At 40.9% G+C, this 21,160-nt stretch overlaps 2 protein-coding genes across 2 annotated transcripts in view; one reads left to right on the plus strand and one right to left on the minus strand.

Annotated features, from left to right (window-relative positions):
• The window catches only part of LOC104466421 (oxidation resistance protein 1-like), a 13,892-nt gene extending 268 nt beyond the window's left edge, over positions 1–13,624 (plus strand). Inside the window, exons 2-7 of the mRNA XM_010079819.1 lie at positions 6,978–7,058; positions 10,134–10,259; positions 10,989–11,141; positions 11,797–11,892; positions 12,447–12,520; positions 13,273–13,624. Of these exons, the coding sequence (XP_010078121.1) occupies positions 6,978–7,058; positions 10,134–10,259; positions 10,989–11,141; positions 11,797–11,892; positions 12,447–12,520; positions 13,273–13,408 (666 nt within the window). The 3' untranslated portion in view covers positions 13,409–13,624. The remainder of the gene's footprint in view (positions 1–6,977; positions 7,059–10,133; positions 10,260–10,988; positions 11,142–11,796; positions 11,893–12,446; positions 12,521–13,272) is intronic.
• A 5,546-nt stretch (positions 13,625–19,170) lies between these two features.
• The window catches only part of ABRA (actin-binding Rho activating protein), a 5,743-nt gene continuing 3,753 nt past the window's right edge, over positions 19,171–21,160 (minus strand). Inside the window, exon 2 of the mRNA XM_010079820.1 lies at positions 19,171–19,648. Coding sequence (XP_010078122.1) covers positions 19,171–19,648 — 478 coding nt within the window. The remainder of the gene's footprint in view (positions 19,649–21,160) is intronic.

Here is a 21,160-nt window from a genome sequence, read left to right on the forward strand (position 1 = left end):
TTCCTTTGGACTAAAGCATTTTTTTCAACAAAAATGTGATTTATAGCTAAATACTGTGAACAGTAGATTGCATTCGCATTTAATTAGAAAAGTGTAAATCTCCATTAGTTACCGTTTGATTATACATTCTCAGAAGTCAGTGTGATTGATGGGGTGAGTATGCTGTAGTCCACTCTCATGTTTACAATGAAGGAAGGGACCAATGCCGCTGCTTTTACAGCTAATTAGATTTATGAAAGCAACTGTGGTGTTCTTTCAGTGTTATTTTCCCCCAAAAGACTTAGGTTTGTAGCAGTATGTAAAGGAGAAGGTTCTCAGTGAAACTTGGGAAACAGTAACATCTTGGGGACAGGGAGGAGGTGATCTTGGCAATGTATTGTTGTGCTTTTACCAGCTGCTAGATCTGGGAGGTATTTTTCATTCAGATGCAGCTTGTTACAGGCTTTTTACCATCTTTTTAAGAGTTACAGATCTCTGGGTTTTGGTATACACTTGTACTGTTGACTTTGTTTTTTATTTTGATCTTTATTTGTAGCCAGGTTACTTGCAGAATAGGAAATTGTCATCTGACAACAACTGGTTCTGTAAGCATGTGTTCCTAAGTAACAAAACATTTTTGAAATAAGAGGATCTTAATTTTCCTCTGTGGCAATGGAGGTATAATTCCTAAATTAACTGTAATTTCAGCATACCGTGTAACAGGGTAAAATTTTACTGAAGTTTACCAAGAATGTGTTCTTTAATATGTATCTCTAAGAGATATATCTTGCCCAGCTAATTAAAGTATAATTATTTCCCTTACAACCAGTGCTTCATTTTAGCCAGGGTCCAACTATGCTAGTAAAAGCCATTGGTGTCAGCTCTTGAGGAGAGGCTGAACTGGAGAAGACTGAGAATCTTTGCTGTGAGGGAGGTAGAGATCAGGTTATTTTAATGTGTAAAACAAGTCAAATTGGAAAAAAAAGGGTATGGAAATATGATGGAATATTTTTTAAATGTTGCTATGTCGACAGGACATGCTCTGTTCTTGAAGTTGGGTTTTTTCTGTCAATGAACAATCATACAGCTCACGTGCAAGCGTAACCCTATAGAAGAGAAGGAACGAGCATTGGTACCATTACTTCTGTGCTATGCAAAACAAAGTGGGAAGCGTATTAAAGAGACTGGCAGCGTGTATGAAGTACAGGTTTTTGACTAAATGTTTCATTAGTGGTTATTTTGAAATTTGGGTGAAAATGCGTCTGACATGAAATAACGTAAGTGCTGCACCAAATGGAGTGATGGAGCAAAATCAGGCGGCTGCTTTGAAGCAGCTGAATCTCCTGGGATTATTTACCTGCAAGGCCTTTGTTATTTTCATGGTAACAAAGTACATTTAGGCTGAGCATCCTAGAGGTTTGATACTTTCCCAGGATAACGGGTTAAAATGTTGGTGACTAACCAATGCACGATGCTCCCCTTCACAAAGTCAGTACTGTTGTCTTCCCACTTCTTCAGTAAATCTTTGTGCTGTTTACTGTGTGTCTCTATTGTACAGCAGGACCAGACGCCAATGAATTTCTAGAATGTCAGAAATGCAGGCAACCATTCTTTCTGTCACAGCACTTTAGACAAAAGACATCAGACAATGCAAGAGAACAAAAGGTGGATTTCTTTCTCTGGGAATGCTTGTCTGAATGCTTGGCAGAGCTTTGATATGCAGCACAGCCAAAGGGAACAAAACCAATGAAAAATGATCTTTGGCTTTTATGTTCTTAAGATATTACCAAAGGGTATTAAAGTAGGGTTGGGTTTAATAGCTTGAATGATTTGAGACTTGCCCAACTTCTGAGAGTCATCATCAATTGCTGAACTGTAGTTGGTCAGCTAACGGCTGTAGTTCTTCAGATGTCATGGAGATAGATGGTACCAGGGGCTTACATGTGAAAAATTAGGATTTAGTCCTTTTTTCCTGGGGATGTCAGAACTGCAAGGTTGCATCCATCCAATAATACTGCTACAAAGATCTTTTGAAGTCATCTTTCCATACCAAGTTTTGTTTTATAGTTATGGAACCTCTGGGTTCTCTGCTTGCTAGTGCTGAAACTTCCTTGAATGGTTTTGCCAGAGAGCTGCGTTTTATTGCTAATGCTGCAGATTGGTTAGGTTTGGTGGTTTTTTTTTTTTCCTTTGGACAAAAGGAGTCAAGTTGCCTGACCTGTCTCTTTAACAAAGCAGTTTTCATAAGTCTTAGCGCTTTGCACTAACGTCCTGAACTTTGTTTCATGTTTGCCCATGTTAAATTTAGTTCTCTTGCTGGTGTTATCACCTCTCTCAAATCAGTGATTTCTTATATGTTTAAAAAATATCTTGTTAAAAAGGTTTCCAGACTTGGTGTGAGACTGTGTGCTGCAGGATTTCATTGCTTTCTATTCAAGTTCATTTATTAATTCTGGTTATTCCAGATATTTTACTCTCTCTTCAGATGTTCATTATGGCTTGGGTTGCTGTGGGATAACAGCCCATCCTGCAAAGCTGTGGGGACAATACTGACCGTAGGGAGAACGTTGCTGTCATGTGGTGTACTGGGCTGATGAAAACAGCCTGGTGTGCAGAACAGTTCTGAGACAGCCAGTTTAAAGGTATTGAAGGAGAGAAAGAACTGCAGTGGAGCCAATTGAGGGGGGTCCTTTGATCCTCTGGTCTCTCCCCTATGCTTCAAGTGTCTGTCTTTGGTATCGTCCCTTCCTTGTCACCAGCAGAGTGACAGGGAGCTGAATTGTCTGAAAACCACATCAGATAGAAAATTGTTATCTTTGCTGCCACACTCATTAAAAATTAATCTAATTAAATTACTCTTAGGGGTTTTTTTTCAGGATGATGCCTTGTAACTGTGTGTCTGATGTGGTAAACCCTCGTGCATTAATGCATTAGAATAATGTAATCAATATGTCCCAGGTCATCCTGTTTCTGATGGAGAAGACTGCTTCCTCAGTATTGCCTTCTCTCAGGCAGTATCTAGCATTTTGGGAGGAAACTAAATTTGTCTGGAAAATTAAGTTAGTGTTTTCTCTTAAAATATTCATAATGGTAGAAGATACTTATCTTTGGAAGATACTTAGAGCCTCTAGAAAGGGTTTGATCTTTTCTTCCCCCTCCCCATTTACTGGTGGATTGGAGATGGACTGATATTTTGGGGTAACTTTGTAAATAACCTGATAAAATTACATTGGCATTTATTTTTTTTTCAATTAAATATCGTGGAAGTTTAAAGGAGAAACTCTTTGACTCTTGAGAAATAATGTATATGAAGCTTGCAGGTCACCTCATTTTACACAAACATAAAATTGTTCATCTTTCATTCTCCTAATATTTGTTTTTTATTTCGTATTCGTGGTTAATCATGAGGGTATGGAGAAGTTATGCTGAAGAGCACCACTTAGGCTGTTAGGCTGGCTCCATCTGATCTTTCAGAAGCACTGTTCAGCTCTGATAAGACCCTCCCTTTCTCTGAGGAGGTATCTGCAGCTACTTCTGAACTCTGAAAGTTCAGCTGCATGTGGTTTGAGGGCAGCAATTCCACCACCCTGTTAGCAAACACACGTTAAGTGTGTGTGTGTCCGTTGTGCCCTTGTTAACGGGGCAGAGGGGTTCCTCGCTGGGGTCAGCAGTGTCCATGTTCCCAGCTCTGTGTGTAGCAGGTTGGTGTGACCAGGGCTGAAAGGGCTGATGTGTCACTGTCTGCACGGCAAACTGTCCTTCATGGACACTCAAACAACTGTCACTGTGTTTTCACATGGATTGGTGAAGGCCAATGTTGGGGATTTGGATTTCTGTTCTGCTCACTGTGTGTGCCAGCACAGCTTGCCAGAATGAGGTGCTCTGACATGCTTCCAGAAAAACAAGGTTTAGAAACATGAGTTTCTCCAAAAGGAGACTCCTAAGCCTCTTGATAGGTTGAACCATTAGTATGCAAACCCTCAGTTTGACTTCTGCATTAAATATCAGAACTGCTGTGTGTTCTGCCGAGCCGTTAACTCCGATGTGTGTGGTGCGGAGAGTCCAGCCGGAGGGTGTTGATGCTGCAGGAGCCGTGACTCGTGTTCTCAGCAGTGGTGTTGCTATGAATAGAGCAGGTAGTATTATTTCTCTTAGGATATATCCTCTGTCATTCCAAACTTGGTTAGCCCTTGGGATTGTCCAGTGGTAGACTATTCCAAGTCCCTAAGCAGGATCGTTTTTGCCTAATCTCTTGGCTCTACACTTTGTTTCAGTCTGTTCCAGCTGGTGCCCAGATTGACCGTAAGGGGTTTAACTGTTCTCTTCTCCCACATTCTTTTTGAAGCAGAAAATAACTAGGGAGACAACAGAGGGTCCTTAGGAGTATTTCCTAATCCTCAAGAAGTAGCTTTTGGTATGAAGGAAGCTGGATGCTGATGGGGCAGAGGTAAGAGTGCAGTGAACAGAGCACACAGCCGTCTCCTGTAGGGAGCTCTGCTCCTGAATCCTGTGCAGAATCCTTAGGTCGCTGTGGTTCTGGGTGATCTGACTGTTTCTGGGTAAGGACATGGACTGTATTGGAATTTGGAAGGCCTTGTCCTGTACCTTAAGGACTTAACTGTAAGAACTTGTTCAGGTTGGCTCAGGACCTTGCTCAGTCAAACTGTGAAATCCTCCAAGGATGCAGGTTGTGCAGCCTCCCTGGAAAGCCCCTTCCAGTCCTTAACCATTGATAACATCAAGCCTGTGAGCCCAGTGGTCCAGCCAGCTTTTCAGCCTTGTTCTTCACGCATTTGATACATAAATGACCTGATTGCAGGGTGACTATGGGATAGAATCAAAAGCCTGGGTGGAATACAGATAAATGGCATCCACTGCTACCTACCCAAAAATGAAAGAATTTTGTTACAAAGAGGCACAGTGTACTGAAAACCACAGCCCAGCATGATGCATACAGAGCCGCATTTGACTACCACAAATGAAAAACCTTGTTTTCCAGGTGTTTCTAATACCGTGTGAAAAACTAATGAAGTTCTGTGTTGAAGAATGGAAGCTGAAAGTGGAATGAGGTAGAAAGTAGCTCCTGGAGTGCTCAGGAGAACCCAGGGCTGATGTAGGGGCAGGGGGGAAAGGAAGAAAATCACTGCTTTATTTAGCTTGGTGAGATAGAATAGAGGATTAATAGGACTCCAAGGAAGGAAAATCAAGAAATCCTGATTGAAGAGGGAATGGCATAAGCATACTTTGAATTAAACCAGGTTATAAAATGGAATAAGCTTCTAATTAATGAGACAGGTGTGCAGCAGGTACAGGATGCCAAGGAGCTGTCACTGTGTGCATACTTGGATAAGTATTCATGTTTCTCTCAGGTAAGAAATTTATAAAGAAAGCTTTGTGCACGCTGTTCCAAGGATGCAGGCACCCCCGTGGCATGTGAAAGGGTGTGTCAGCGCTTGGTCACTGAGCAAAAGCGTCAATAAGCAGTTCCCAGGTGCAGGGTGGTGACAATGGGTTTGGCAGGTCAAAGGCAAGATGGCATTGCCTGTAAAATCGTCACGTTCCAGCATGTGAAACTGCAACTACATAATTGTGTCAGGGATCATGAGGTTTTTTTTTTTTTTGCAAGAATCTCCTTAAGTAGCCACACCTTTATGGCCCGTTGTTAACTACTGCCTCTCATGTGATAGGGGCTGAGCTTAGAGAAGCAACAAGGCTAAAGGCTCTTCATGGCATTGCTTTTCAGGATTACATTCTTAAGGTGCTGCTGTGAACAATGTGATTTGCAATGAACTGTTAAAGCAAATAAAGGGATAAAAGTACACTATCCTTTGCATGCTTGAGTGGAACGCTGTTAAAGCTTTGCGTAACTACTTTGAGAATGCACAAATCAATACAATTTACAACAATTTTCCTTTTTTTTTTAAAGAGAACAGTAGAAAATGGCAGAAATAAATTGAGTGCTAGTAATTACTGATAATTCAGTAATAGAACTGGATGTCACAAGTATTCCTTTCTCCTTGCCTTGCAGTTGCATGGGGTAGAGTGAACCGTCGCTGCTCAGGAGCCGGTCATGCATGACTGTGGGCTCTGTACTCAGGACAGTGGCGAGTATCTGGCCAGACTCCTTGTAGTAAGGGGCAGGTAGATGGGGAGCTGCTGGACTTGTGGTTATCTTCCTTTGCACTGTGGTAGGCTCTAGAAGTTTTTAATACACTCTTGCTACATGGGACATCCATTTAATCTCTCCACCAGCTGTTTTAAGATGCTTTCATACAAATGATGATTTTGAGTTGTTCTCAAAATCACGTTATTTGCTGTAGTTACATCAAAGTGACTGTTGTAGTCCTTTAGCCAGCTTGTTTCACCAGAGCAGCATGTCGTAGAGCTTTCTGACTCAAAGCTTTCTGTCTGTACACCTCATGCCAAAGTGGAGGTGCCGTTTGGAGTGGATGTGTTGGTGGATTCACCTGGAACTTTGGAGGTGAGCAGAAAGTCCAGGATAAAGACACTGTGAGGTGGTATTGGGGAGTTACTAAACTTCAGTCTCGCTGCCTTGTCTTTAGCTGTATCTTCACTGCCAGATAGGATAGCAAACCAAGTTCACAGGATTCAGGAAGCTGGGTGTAAAGAGTGTTCGAGAGGGCTTTGGACTGAAGAGTGTGGGTTGAGGCATGCGACTCTGACTTTTCATTTAGTGTCCTAACGTTGGTAATTTTGTGCACTCCTCTATCAGTTTTATGCTCATCCTAGAGCAGTGAGATACATCTGGCTGCTAGTGCCATCAGTGTTTAATTTGTATGTTTGCTGTGTCTACTCATAGTCCAAAGTCACCTCCATGCACATTGTCCTTGCAGAAACAAACATCTTCTAGCACTTCTTGTTTGTTTGTTATCATTGCACATTTTCCCTTTGTTACTCTCCTCCACTTTTTTCTTTCTTACCTTTTTACTTTTCTTCAACTGTCGGTGGAATTATTGTCTTCCTGTCTCCATATTCAGGTAGTGTCAGTGGCTGAGTATCACCGCAGGATCGATGCTCTAAATAGCGAAGAACTGCGCACACTCTGCAGACGTCTCCAGGTGCCCTCTTCAGTAGTTTAAACCCCGTCTCTAGATACTAAACCATCTCTCTTTGTAGTGTCTTTGATCAGGGCAAGTCCCACACTCAGTGGGTTTGTCTTGTCTACAGCACTACAAGGATCCAGCAGAAAATTCCTTTGTTTTGGATGTATTTGATTGCACAGTGCTACGATGGAATCAGTAATTTAATGATGGAATTATTACTTCTGACTTTTTCAAACAGGAATTTTCTGTCAGAACTTGAAAATTTGTTCTCAGTACTGCTTGACTTGTAGTGATGTGTTTTAACTTCCACTGTAGATTGGTGTGTTGTGTTAGATAGAAGCTTCCCTAAAAAGAATGCAAACCAGGTGAAGAATCCAAACCCCTGTGGCATGGGTGTTTAATTTGATGTAGGAATCTTTCGTTAAGAATCTCAGTACTTGGCGAGTATGGAGCTTCCCAACTCCTGTGGAAGAGGTGAGTATCTTTCCTGTTGTGTAAGCAGGTAACTGAAGCAGTTCAACACGCAAACATCACGTACACGGAGCTGGTAATGGAACTGCCTGCTCCAGAAACAGTACTGCAGTTTCGAAGGTTTACTAATATGGACTTAGACTGGTATTTGCATTCTCTTTAGGTGTTCCTTAGTTCTTTGATAATTATAAAATTGGTAGCTGCTGTGTACATCATATATAACTTCTAGATGGGAAGCATAGCTTAGAACTCCTTAGAAGCATTGAGTTTTCCTGTAGTAACTGACTGAGAAATGGTAAAAAGTTTCAGTTGTGGTTTTTCACTTTGATCTTGGCTTTTTTTATATATTATGTAATTATACATAAGAAGATATTCTTAGCTCTTTTATTTCAATTTGTTTAATAATCAGTAATTAATTGCTTCAGAATGTTCTGTAGGTAGTATGGCTACAGAAATTGATAATGAGCATGAACCCAAAAGCTGCAGTTTTATGAGAAAAACAATTTGCAAAACAAATTTTGATGGAATCAAAATTTTCACTTGAGGTGAAAAAAAACAAAAAACCAGTTCTGTTTCTGTCAAGTGGTGGTGGAGATTGGTTGTATTAATATCCTAGAAGTGCAAGAGCTCTTTCCAAATACCTTTCAGCTTTGTCCACTTCTACAAAGCAGTGTTCTTCCTAGAAGAAAGTTGCTTTACTGTAATGATAATAACTTTTAAAGGCAAAAAAACCAAACCCACAAGTTCCCCCACACTTCGTCAATCCAAATTATTCATGTCTTGCTTGGTGCACTGTAATCAGAATTAAGAATAATAAAGGGAATAAGCTTTCTGCTGTATACCTGAACAATACCGAACTTCTATAGAGCTGAAGCAGTCATGTATGATGGATGAAAGGCATTCAAGGTAGTAGAAAAGAACTGGATTACCAAATGGCATGTTTTATAGATGGCACATGATAGTTGTGTGACAGTCTGTGGGACATCTTTTTGTGCGTGAAGCTGTAAAGAGAAATATATATTTGTTGTGATACAGAAATTGGTGCATAGTTTACATTGGAAATTCTTTTTCCCTTCCATTGAAAGATGGAATGTTTGAGCTTTTTGTTTGCATGATCCTCACTTTATTGAAGCATGCTTTTTCTTGAGTTAAGAATTAATATTTTAATTAAGTTGTTGTTTGATACTTTGACTTTATAAGCCTAATTTAAGTAACAGGAGTTTATGATAGTAACTTTTCATGGTTCTTGAAGGAGAGGAAAGGGATATCCTTTTTTTGTCTCAGCTGGATGTATTTGAATATTTTTATCTGCGTCAGGGTTTTCTTTGGTTTGGCTTTTCTTTTGGTAACCAAGAAAACTTTCTTAACAAAAATTGGCAAAGTTTATTGTGGTGGCATGTGAAAGACCATAGTGGTGTCCTGTGTGTTCAGAGTCTGAGGTGTGTGGCAAACCCTGGTTGTTCTTCTGGAGTTGGCAGGTGCTTTTAACAGGAATTGTCTTGAAATTCTCAGGATTCAGGCTTTAAATAATTTGGACGGTCAGACTTTTAATGTAACTTGGCTTGGGCTGATAAATTACTCAGATACACTCATTCTTGTTAAGTTTGTTTTTTTTTAGCAAATCTTTCAACATTTTGGAAGTCTTGCTGCAGTGGCTTAAGTTACTAACTTCCTTCATTTTGTCCTACTCCTCTGTCAGATTTCACTGTCCCCACAGCAAGCTTTAACTGTCCCTGCAGCAAGAGTTAGAGAAGGAAACCTGTTTGGAGCTCAGCTAGTCTACTTCTCAGCGTGTGGCACTCTTATCTTGAAAGTGCCAGTGACTGTGGCCTGGGGTAAGGAGCTGTCGTGACCCATGATATCTGAGTTTTGTGGCCACTAAATGGTGATGGGCTGCAACTCAATAAGGTAGATGTATGGGGCAGTTATACTGCTCCAGGACATTCATGCATAGTGCACCTTTGCCAGAGCCCAAAGCTCACTAAGCAGCATTAGTGACACTTCTGTGTTGCCCTCCCCACCTTTTCAATTCTTTCTTCTTTAATTCCAGTAAGTACTCCAGCAGGTCAGCTTATGGAGCAGCAATTTTCCTAGGGCTCCATTCAGATGCTTCACTCAGAATACTCGGTGGTGATGTTTCCACATGTCTGCTGCATGTCTGAAAACTTTCACAAGTATTCTAAAAGAGTATTGATTCAGAAACTGCTGAGAAGTGTCCATGTTGAAGTTTCAGTTCCTTTTCTGGCTGGCTTTCTTAATTACATTTAATGTAAATGCTATATTAGTATTAAAATGCAAGCACAGTGTAAGCTGACCTCTGAGAACCATTTGAAGTTATTCACCTGTGTGTGAGGACTTTTTGGTTTGTTTTTTTTTGGCATAAAACCATAGCTTTCTCCTGAGAAGGTGCCTGTGCCATTTATTTTTAGTATGTAGATGAGTACCAGCTGGCTGTTGGAAGCAGTGGAAATCTTGGTCAGATCAAACCTAATGGATTTCTTAACTTTTGAAGGAGTTGCGTAACTGTAAATCAGTAACTGCATGATCCTAAACCTGCAAAGCTTCTCTTCCCTGCCAGTAGAATTGTGAATACTTATTTTCTTGTTGTTCTTTTTGTAGATAACAACAAGAGAAGACAGCAATTCAAAACAGGCAACAAGTATCAAAACAGACCTGGAGCCTGAAGCATTCCGGCCAAACCTTAGCGATCCCAGTGAATTACTACAGCCAGAACAGATTGAAAAGGTATGAACTTACACATGTCATTTTTTTTTTAGCATTGTACATGAATTTATCACAAACGCTAAGACCATAGTGTAAAACGCACTGGTGGGAAGTTCTTGTGTGGTATTAAATGCATGAGCACAACACAGTTCGTCGCTAAAATGTTGCTTTGTTTTCTTACCATGACTCCAGTACACCATGACAACACTAGTCTGTCTCTGGCCTTATTTCATTCTTGAAAACAGCTTGGCTTTCACTGCAGTTCTTGCTGTCCAGTGTACAGTTGCCTCATTAAATGTGGTTATTGAAGATTTGGATCAAGGCTGATTGTGTCCAAAGGCAGAGAAACAGGAGAGCAAACGTGCTTCACCCTTCAGCTTCTTACCTGTTGGCTTGAGTGGTCTGTTTCCCCAGAGTATTGTTATGCAAGAATAACTGTGTGCTATGCAAGAATAACTGTGTGCTCTTGCTGTCTTTAGATAAACCTTCTAGAGACCTTACCAAATACATCATCTTCAGTCTGTAAATCATTCTCCTGCAGGTCACTGGTAGAGCTGGGAGAAGAAATCTGCTTGACCAGGGATATTAAAAATACATGTGAAACTTCAGCATTGGTCTGAAGTTTTAAACTAGTTTTTAAGGCCACTTGTAGCAGTCCAGGAGAATATAATCAGCTTTAATTTATACATAATATATTCTTAAGAATAGTACAATATGTTTTAAATAAGAGGCCTGTTATCTTGTTAACAGCTCACAAAGTCTCTTCCGCCGCGGACCATTGGATATCCATGGACTCTGGTCTACAGTACTGCAAAGCATGGCATGAGCTTGAAGACTTTGTATCGAAGTATGCTGGGATTGGACACACCTGTGCTGTTGGTTATCAAGGACAGTGATGGACAGGTAGGAAAATGTTTGCATGGAGTTAGGGCAGCCATCAAGAAATATGTTTGGAGTGTGAAGGAATAGCTTGCACTTCAGTCCATCATGGGAGATAAAGTGGTGTGTATTGAGCTGGTTTTTTCCCCGTGGTAGTTATGTAGAGGCTTTTAAAAACGTTTCACTGTCAAGCAAACCTATGACATACGACATTTCTAGGAAATACTTTAATGATACAAGTTCACTGTCACAATGCAGGATGCTCATAACACCCAATTACTGAATTTGCTTTTAATATTCTTTTTTAAATGAACTTAAAGCATGAGAAATATCGTCTCTAAAACTTTCTGGTTCTAGAAGATCTTGTTAGGCTGGAATGTCATTGGCAGGCGCCGCCAGTGCTGCTTTTGGCTTTGTGTGGCCACAGCCAACATCTCTCTCCCATTCAAGGGCCCTGGGATCTTTGCTGTGTAATGAATTTTTGTTCCTTGAGTCTCTGTAGTTGTGCTCTATTCTCCTTTGACTGGGGTATGAATTCTAGAAAGTGGATTACATCTCACCATTTGAGTAGCAAACATCCTCTCTTGAGTATTCTAATAATACTCAATTACTATTATTGGAGACTCTCAGATGCTGTGTAGTTTTAAAGTATTTTTCTCTTGCATATTTTTGCTTACAGGTTTTTGGTGCACTAGCATCTGAACCATTTAAAGTGAGTGATGGCTTTTACGGCACGGGGGAGACCTTTATGTTCACTTTCTCTCCAGATTTTGAGGTAAGTTTTAGGCTTCTGCTTTTTTCTCCCAAATGCATTATCTTAAGGTACTTACTGAATAACAGTAAATAATCTGAAAAATTCTAGGAGTTGGCCAAAACAATGTCATCACACTAGTTTTTCCACGGAATCCATAAGTGCATAGTAAATCTGTAGTGTTTGCTTAGTGAAAAATAGGAAAGATTTTGAAGATTTTTCTACAATTCTAAATTCTGTCAGGTCTTTGCCTGAAAATCCACGAACTACATCCTTTTAAAGGGCATATAATCTAACCTAAGCATATTTTCTTGGTATTTGCCTTGTGTAGAAGTTTCGGTGCTCAAAGACCACCTATTTTGGAAAGGTGTTATTTTAAGTAGTATAAAATAACTTTTCATCTGCATATCCCTGTTCTCTGAATTTTCGGCATGAACTTGGTAACTTCATTAGATTGGCCTGTAGCCCCACCCGTAGTTTGTCTTCACTGATGTTTGGTTTCCCTTCCACCCAAACAGAGTTCAGGTATTTTAACTTGCTAGTCTGATTTGAGTTGCTTTGGTTTTTTTTTTCATTAGGTTTTCAAGTGGACAGGAGACAACATGTTCTTCATTAAAGGAGACATGGACTCCCTTGCTTTTGGTGGAGGAGGGTGAGTTAAAATTTCTTTTTGTTATTAGAGTCTGTTAAAAGTGTGTGTCTGTACTCCTTTGAAAAGAAAATTGGGAATTTACTGCAGTTTGGTATCTCAGGACTCAACAGTTACCAGCCAGGAAAGATTTAGTATGTCGGATGTTTAGCTTCCTGTGTTGGGGAAACTTAAACAGGGGCTTTCTCTTCAGTGCAGTGTGGCGTTAGGTTTCAGCCCTGCGGGGTGACGATGCTTTGCGTGCTCTGCGTGAGTCTGTGCCCTGGTATATTCGGGATTGACACATGATAGTGGGATTCTGAAGGCATGTGAATGTGAAAGTTATGTGTAACTAGAAGAGGCTTGAATTGAAACTGGACCATCCCAAGACATGCCAGTATCTTCAGTAACTGTATGTTATATATATATATATGACAAACATGTTTTTTATATATATGTTATATATTATACCCCTTGTTTCCCCCTGTGCAAGTGCATCAGCTTCTAGAATGTTTCCTTTATTTGTCACCACCATTCTTCTTACGAGTGCTGGTTTGCCTTTTTCTTAATATAAATGGAAGGGGCTGAAGACTGAGGAGTTCTGGTTAGCTTTTTATTTCAGAATAAATGAAAGAGGGATAATCCCAATGAGGTGCTTGTGTTGAAAATGAATTCTATAATTACTCCTTGTTCCTGAATTCTGAATGAAAAATACATTCCTAAGTTGAATGCTTACCCCCTCAGTCTTTTGCTTTAATACTTTGTCTGTCTTGCAGAGGGGAGTTTGCTCTTTGGCTTGATGGTGATCTCTACCATGGAAGAAGTCATTCATGTAAAACCTTTGGGAATCATACACTTTCTAAGCGAGAAGACTTCATCATTCAAGACATAGAAATTTGGGCTTTTGAATGAGTATTTAACTATTTCCTACAGGGTATTGTCCCAAACCTGACATGAATCAATGCAGCTCAAAAATCCCTACGAGCAATATAACGTATCGTTTCACCTTTTTGGGTTCTTGTAAGTTTTCAGCATCCCATCTAGTTGTTATTTTTAAATAGCAGACTTTTTTCCATGCTCTCACATCTGTAATATACTGTCCTACCTTTTCTAAGCTGTAGACACTTTTACAAAATGTAGACCGTGTGGACTAAACATCAGTTACTTTGAGCCTTGCAACCTAAAAAATTTTCTTCCCCTTTTTACAGTTGCATCCCAGGTTTCCCACACACGCCTTTCTCTAATCCTGCTGGGGGCTGCTTCCTTGAATATAGGTTATTATTTTTGTATTCAAATGATGTGTGTGAATGAAGTTGCCCTCTGTGAGCCTATGGAAGAAGAAAGCTGTGTGTGGGTATTTGGCAGCAGCGCTGCAGAGATTGGTCTGGACCAGTGATGGGTTAATTCCTGCGGTGCCACAAAGAGCTGAAAGCCCAGCATTCCTCCTTCACCCATACCGGTACTCACCCATACCGGTACCCCTATGGGGAGGTTAGAGACCCAAAGTCAACAGTGCCACTTGTCTTGTTTATTGTTCATGTTTAGAAAATAAAGTCAGTTACTCCGTGTTGTAGCTGCATGCTGATTGTATAAAGAGTGTTTTGCACATGCTGTTAACGATCTGCAGGTTTGGGACAAATATTGACAGTACTGAGCTACGTGGCAAGGACCTCCAGCAAGGGAATGTAAGAATGTGATAATTCCACAAAACTAAAAGGCTGAAGTAAGCAAAACTCTGTGAACAATCTGTAGCTGTAGTAGGGCATTAAAATTACAGAAACAGATGCATCTTTCTTCAACATAAAGCGTCAGATATATACTGTTATACTGTTGTAGCCGTGTAGCACTTCAACTCCAAGAATATAGCTTATTCCTGTCCAAAGAAAAAAATCGTTGTGATGTTTTTGAGTGGGTCTATGTTGTAAATTTACAGTTAGCACCAGCTCTGATTAAAATGAAATAATGTACTATAGGTAGACAATATTGTAATTCAGTAGACTTGTGGAATATGCAAACTTACTGTCATGTGACCTCAAAAAAAAAAAAAAAGACAGGCTAGAATACAGTTCCCGTAGCTCTTGTCCACTTTTGTAGGAAAGTTGATAAGCCATTGTGGCAATAACAGCTCAAGAAAACTGTTTGTTTCAAAGCTTTTATTCTATGTTCTGCAAAAACAAAACAAAAAAAATTGCTGTTAAGTGTGACAGTGACTGACTTTGTGCTGAAATTTCAGCTATTTCAGATGAACATTGTATATTATCTTGTAAATTAATGTTTAAAGTAGTTTTGTTATTATAGAAAAGTGTTGATCGACGGGTTACGTATAGCACTTTAAATTATTCTAGAAATGGAATAAAAGCCAAATGGGTTGGCTTAAGTAGATGTAGTTGTATATTATTTCAGAATATTTACATCTCTGGAAAGTTTTAAAAACTGATTTGAAGACAGCTTACTGCTATGGTAATGAGAAAGGGCAGACGTTTCATCTATCATATGCTAATGCTCAATAGGAATAGAAACACAGGGCTTTGGTTCCTGTCTCTGTGGATAGCTCTTGATCCTTATTAGAACTGAGTACAATGTGCAGACTAAATGTTTACAAAATAAGGAACTGTAAATAAATGGAAATGGCTTTTCTCCCCTTTGGTCTTCCACAGCAGTATTATTGTCTTTGTGGAGTTAAGACTGATTATTACAACAACAAAAGAAATCCTGGAATGGATTTTAAGTACTATAAGTTCACAGTGATGTATAGCAAATAAATCTAAATATATGTAAAAATAAACGTGAGTTGGCGTTTGTTTAGAAGTTGGAGTTCTGTTAGAAGCACAAATGCAGATTTTTGCTGTTCATTTAATAACTTTACTGAACATAAAGGATGCATTTGCTCATCCTTCTGGGGATTTTTTTTGTTTATGAAAACCCAATGGGAAGTGATTAGGGGGAAATACACTGTCTTCAGCCATTCTCAAGAAAAAAAAAATGCACCTTGGATTACCCTTACTGACAAAAGCCATTAATTCACATGCTTAGTCTCTATCCTAGGCAAGTAAAGCCTATTTTAGATTTTAAATGCTACTGTCAATGATTTTATAAAGAACTATATTTGGAAGAATTACATAAAAGTACAGAAAATCTTCAGTGTCTGAGTATTGGACCAGTCTTGGAAAGGTACACGAGAGGGGGGGGAAAAAAGTGGCAATCAAGAACAGTATAGTGCACAGTACAATAGCAATCACACTTTGATAGATACTAAATTAGTTAAGGAACAGAAAGACACGAGTTAAAGTATAAACGACTGTGGTAACACCTGGTGATGTGAGGAGCTGTGTCAAGGATCTCCAGAGTAATGCATGGCTACTAAGGAAAGACCAGGAACTGTGTTAACCAAAGGTACAGGGAAATGCTGTGCGATACATGTAAAAGATCATATAGATGAGATCAAGGGGACTGCCTTGATCCGTTTCCTGCCTTCAGTTTAATATGAATTTTCTGCAGTATCATTCCTTTCCATCTTTCCTGGCAAGGGTTGCCTCTGTGACTGTGAAGAGTTGAGGTTTGACGTATGCTGACGCTTTATCAGCTGCCTGTTGGAAGGGTTTGGTGCCAGAAGCCTGTGTCTCAGCATCCAGTACTCGGATGGATTCAGTGATGAACCTGATGTTTTGTTCAGGTACTGGGGATTCTTACCACATCATCTTTCAGCTCTAAATCCTATTTATGTTAATTACTGCTTCTGTATAATCTCCAAAACACCGTGATTTCTCACATACAGCTTGTGGTTGTATCCCCCGCTCACCTCCATACACCGCATTAGATGTGCTTTTTGTATGGGAGTTAGTGTGTTTGCTTGGAATCCAGTCTTTGGAGAAGAGTAAAAACATTTACTGCTTGCTCAGTTTCAAATTAAAACAATTATCTTGGTTTGGATGCTCCTCAGTAGTCCCCATTCAGGACTTGAATCTTAAATGATTTTCACAGTTTAGAAGGCTTTGCATCGTACCGTCTGCTCAACGATAAATGATGCAGGGCAGTGTGAGACAAATATTAGTCATCTCACATGGGTGGTTTTCTTACCCAACTGGAAATTAAATATTTTGAGTGTAAAAATGGAAGTCTGTGTGTTATTGCATAAAGTTTTCGATGTTGCATTGGGATGACGAAGAGTGGCAGACTTGGGAAGTTACCTCCAGGGAGCTAGAGGTTCATGATGTGTAGCAGTGATGGTGTCGTTACATAGGTGAGCTGAGGAATTGAAGGCAAGGGGAGGTTTGAAGAGGGCTTGTGAGCTTGGAGGCTAGTCTTTTTTTTCCCTTAAATGTCAATTGACCTAATGTTACCTTTCTCTAAATGTATAATCTTGGTTTTATCCTGTATGGTTGGTATAGACGCACGTACATCTGGGTGTTCTGATGTGCAAGAAGGCATTAGGAAACACTGAGATTCGAGAAGCAGAGTTTGTCACACGTGAACTTAACACTGAAAAAAAATCTGTGGGGAGCTGTATCTGCTGTGTTGTCCTGTGGCAGGATGAGAGCTCTCGTGAGCAGAAATATGTAATTCACTTGCACACTGATGTGCGTGTAGTGTACATTACGTGTGCAGGTATTCTGTGTGGGAGCTGTTTCATTTCCATGGACTCTCAAATCTTCTTCTGGGGCTGTGGACAGAAACCTTCACAGGGAAGTATTTTAATTGCCTGGGAAAAGGAGAACGTACTTATATTTTGAAACAATTTATTGATGTTTTACATCCCAGAATATGCACGTGTATTTCTTCTCCAGTGTGTGGGAGGAATAACCCAAGAAATAATCAGTTGAGGATTTTATTTATAGTTCATGTATTCCTTTGACAGCCAGCTTTCCTCAGGACAGTTCACACGGCCATACAGGTCATTATACAGAGATGGAAAGAATAAGGTAAAGATACGCAGGTAAATATTCTGATATGTGAGTGTTACAGTTAGAGGTCAGCTTTGCGAGTCAACTTGAGAAGTCTGAGAGATCTCACGAAAACAACATTAAATAAGTTCCACTGAATCCATCTTGTTTTTTTTTTTCTTCCTTAAAACTCACAATGTATAACTGTGCCTGAAATGTTAATGATTTACATAGACTTACCATACACATAGTCATTAGCTCTTGTATCACTAACTTATAAAATAATTCATTTGTTTGTTCATTGGAGCTTCCAACTGGAGTACCTGTACTCTCATCATAAGATAGCAATACTTGTTTTATCACAGAGACAAGATGTTTATACATCTTTTCTTCTGTAAGAAGATATTTACTCTTTCACTTTGAAAGAATGTTATGGAGAAAAAAAAACAATTTATTTTTCATTATGCACAATACTTGCCTGGGCATCTCGCTCTGAAACAAATGCTTTTCGCGTGAAGCACGTTTTTACCAGGGCAGCTATTTTTACAGCAGTGGTTTAAAGCAACTGTGATTGATACCCTCCGGTAAGCGTTGTAGACCCTACAGGGCTCTCGGATTTGTACATGATACAAACGGTTTTAAGACGCAGAAGTATCCCTTCATTAACATTTAATGCTCCTCAGCACCACCTGGACTGACATTTATTGTTTCTGTGATACCAGAAGGGTTGAGATGGCAAACGCTGTAAAAGGAGGCCGGCATGTCTGTGCCATGTCCAACACCGATTTCCTTAGCCGATTGTTAGTTACGAGCCCTGTTCCTGGGCCTCTTCTCCCAAAGGCACATTCAAGTGGAAGGTGCTGGTAGCAGTCGCTGGTTTTGCTCTATGCAATGGTACAGGTGCCTTGCTGTTTTCGTATGTTACATATCACTTGCCCCTGTATTCGTAGGAACTGCGTTTCCCTAGATAACCAGATGATACGTTGTCCCATGTTGTGTAGGAGGTATTTGCTGTATAGCATCAGGTCAAAACTTTTTTGTGCGTTACAGTCTGTTGGGTGTTTTCTCTCCAGCATCCGTAACTGTAAATGTGAAACTATCTAATAAATTAGTCATATAAATACATTAAATATAAAACCTCATTTATAAAAAGAATTTTGTCTTAGTTGTCTTATATCTTAGTGATATGTACGAGAAAGTTGTGTCAGTAAGTTGCCGCAAGATAATACTGCCGTAGTGTTAGCATATCCTGTTTGTAAAGGAAACGAATGCGATATCCTTCATTCTCTGTTAAAACTATTTTTACATGCATTTAAATAAATTAATTAGGAAATATGTGCACAAGATCACTTTCAATGATCAGAAACTTGGTCTGAGTTTGTATTGTCATTCAACTCCTGACGTGGTTTATATTCCTGATACCCTGGTTTAAATAGCTGGTAAGTTCTTAAATGTAAAAAAAGTCAAAATTGGAATTTATTTGTAGCTTTTTATATTCCTCTGGGGTTTGATAATCAGCTGCTTATACTCAATATAGATTTTTCTCTTTGTTTTTCATGTAGTAATTAACTGAACCATCCTGCAAACCCTCCTAGGACAGAGAAAAATCCGTTTGGATACTTGCATTATCATGCAGTAGTTACAAAATACGTGTTTAGAAAAATGCTCAGTGTCTCTTCTGTGCGGGGGACGGAGGGAATCTTGTCTATCCTGTATTCAAAATGTGCACATGCTAATAGCAAGGGAGACACGGAGAAGGGTTTTCCAAAACAAGTTGCTCTGGTTGTGGCATGCTCATTTTAATAAAGTAATTATGACATCGTCATCCCGTCCTTGCCATAACATTTCTCCCTCAAAGTCCACCAGCCCGTGTTTCCTGGCTCTCATGAGAATCCCAACGACCTTGTCTGAAATACGAACGTATCTCTCGAAGAGTTCCCCGAAGGTGACCTGGATCTTGCCGTCGGGCCGTGGCTCGGCCATGGACTCGATGATGAAGCACAGGTCCCTGATCTCGCGGTGGATGTGGGCCTGGGCTCTCTTGGCTCTTTCGGCAGTTTTGGTTCCCTCCTTTGGCCGGCCGTAGCCTTCGTCTCCTTTGTGCAGGCGCGTGGACATGGCCAGCTCGTGGTCAAACTCCTCGCTGAAGGGGTTCAGCTTCTGAGTGGTGATGTGCTGGTTGGCCCACTCTTGCCATCGGTCCTTCAGGCTGTGAACGGGGCTGTATGTCCTCTGGGCTTTGCTGCGCGCGTCTTCGCTGAACCGGCTTGTGCTGAAAGAAAGGAAAAGGGCATTGAAGCGTTGATGTCATCACTTCATGACACAGTTCTTCCTTCCCCTGATCTTTTCCATCACTTGGTTACCCTGTTGTCCCAGGTGAGATGCTAACCACCAGGTGCCATGAGTTCACTGCTTCTAAATGAGCTTCTCGGGGGCTTTCAGTCCATGGTCCAGGTTGCAAATTCACTGATCACAGCATGATCCCTTCTCCACTACCCCCCTCCAGCCTACCTTTGAGACCATTTTGCCAAACTCTTGCTCAGAAGGACTTAATTCCATGTGGGAGGGAAGCAGTACGCTGCTGGTAACCTGCGCTTTCTGCACCTTTGGTCAGACACTCAGGTCCCTGTTGGGTGCCTGCCTTGCAGAGCCTGGGACCTGCCTGCCCTGGTACTACAGGGGCAATAACCATAGGGTACGGACTGGGTCCTCAGCTGGTTTTGGCTGGGAAAGAGAGGGCAGTGTCTAGAAAAATCCATCCCCTGTGGTAAGTGTCGATGTTGACGTTTAAAGCAACAATGAAAAGCTGATGGAGTGCAGGAGCCCTGCCTGTGCTCATATATTTGAAGCAGGGATCTGAAAAAGTACCAAAGTTCACATCCCCACCGGCAGGGTAAAAGCCTGAAAGAAACGTAAGACACCTGAGATTTGTGTCAAGGTCAAAGGATGAGGAAAGACCTTCAGTGATCTTAATTTTTCCTTGCGTGTGCGCACGTAGCAACCTCATATTGCTGGATAACTCCAGGCAGAGAAACTGTTGATGTTCTTTCCTCCAGTGGCCCATCTGACATGTTGTGGGGTAGCTGCAGATAGTCTGAGCTAGGCTTTGTGCTGCCCACGTCCTGTCGTTGTGTCTGTACAGGGCTTGGCTGGGGAGTACGCTGCGCTGTGGCTGTGCCAAAGTAATTTGTTTTCTAATATTTTTACTCCCCAGAAGGCTGCTCTGAAACCTCCCCAGGAACGTCAGCTGAATATTAACAGTAAGACCAGAGAATCAAAGTACAGTTAGCACAACACTGCAGAGGACTGCACAGCTGCAGAACATTTCGTTTCCCTGCTGTTTGGACATCCCTTTGTTTTCTCCTAAGCCTGTTGGAAGAGAACAGGAGAGACAGAGGTGCCCCCAGTTCAGGTCTGTGCCCCAGAAGGCTGCCAGCACTGGGCACAGTCTCAGCTCCAGCTGAACTCAGATTGATTGCTTCCCAGCGTTTCACATGGGAAGGTATCCATGAAAGGGGGGGAAATACCCAAAGTGAATCAAATTGCATAGGAGAAGTGATAGCAACGGTCTCAGGGGAGCTGCTGGGCAGATCCCATCACAGAGAGCATCTCCCTTGGCCGCAGCCGGCTGCTCCCCTGTCTCTCCTGGGGGCCCTGACCCCCGAGAATGTCCTGGAGCCCCCATTCCCCAGGGCTGAGGGGAAAGAAGCCAGTGAGTAGGAGAGCGTAACTCTGCAAAGGCTTTGTTACCTCTGCTTATTTACTAGTCTGGTAGGTGTTCTCT

Source organism: Pterocles gutturalis, unplaced genomic scaffold (assembly GCF_000699245.1).
Source record: "Pterocles gutturalis isolate BGI_N339 unplaced genomic scaffold, ASM69924v1 scaffold27644, whole genome shotgun sequence".
NCBI lineage: Eukaryota > Metazoa > Chordata > Aves > Pterocliformes > Pteroclidae > Pterocles > Pterocles gutturalis.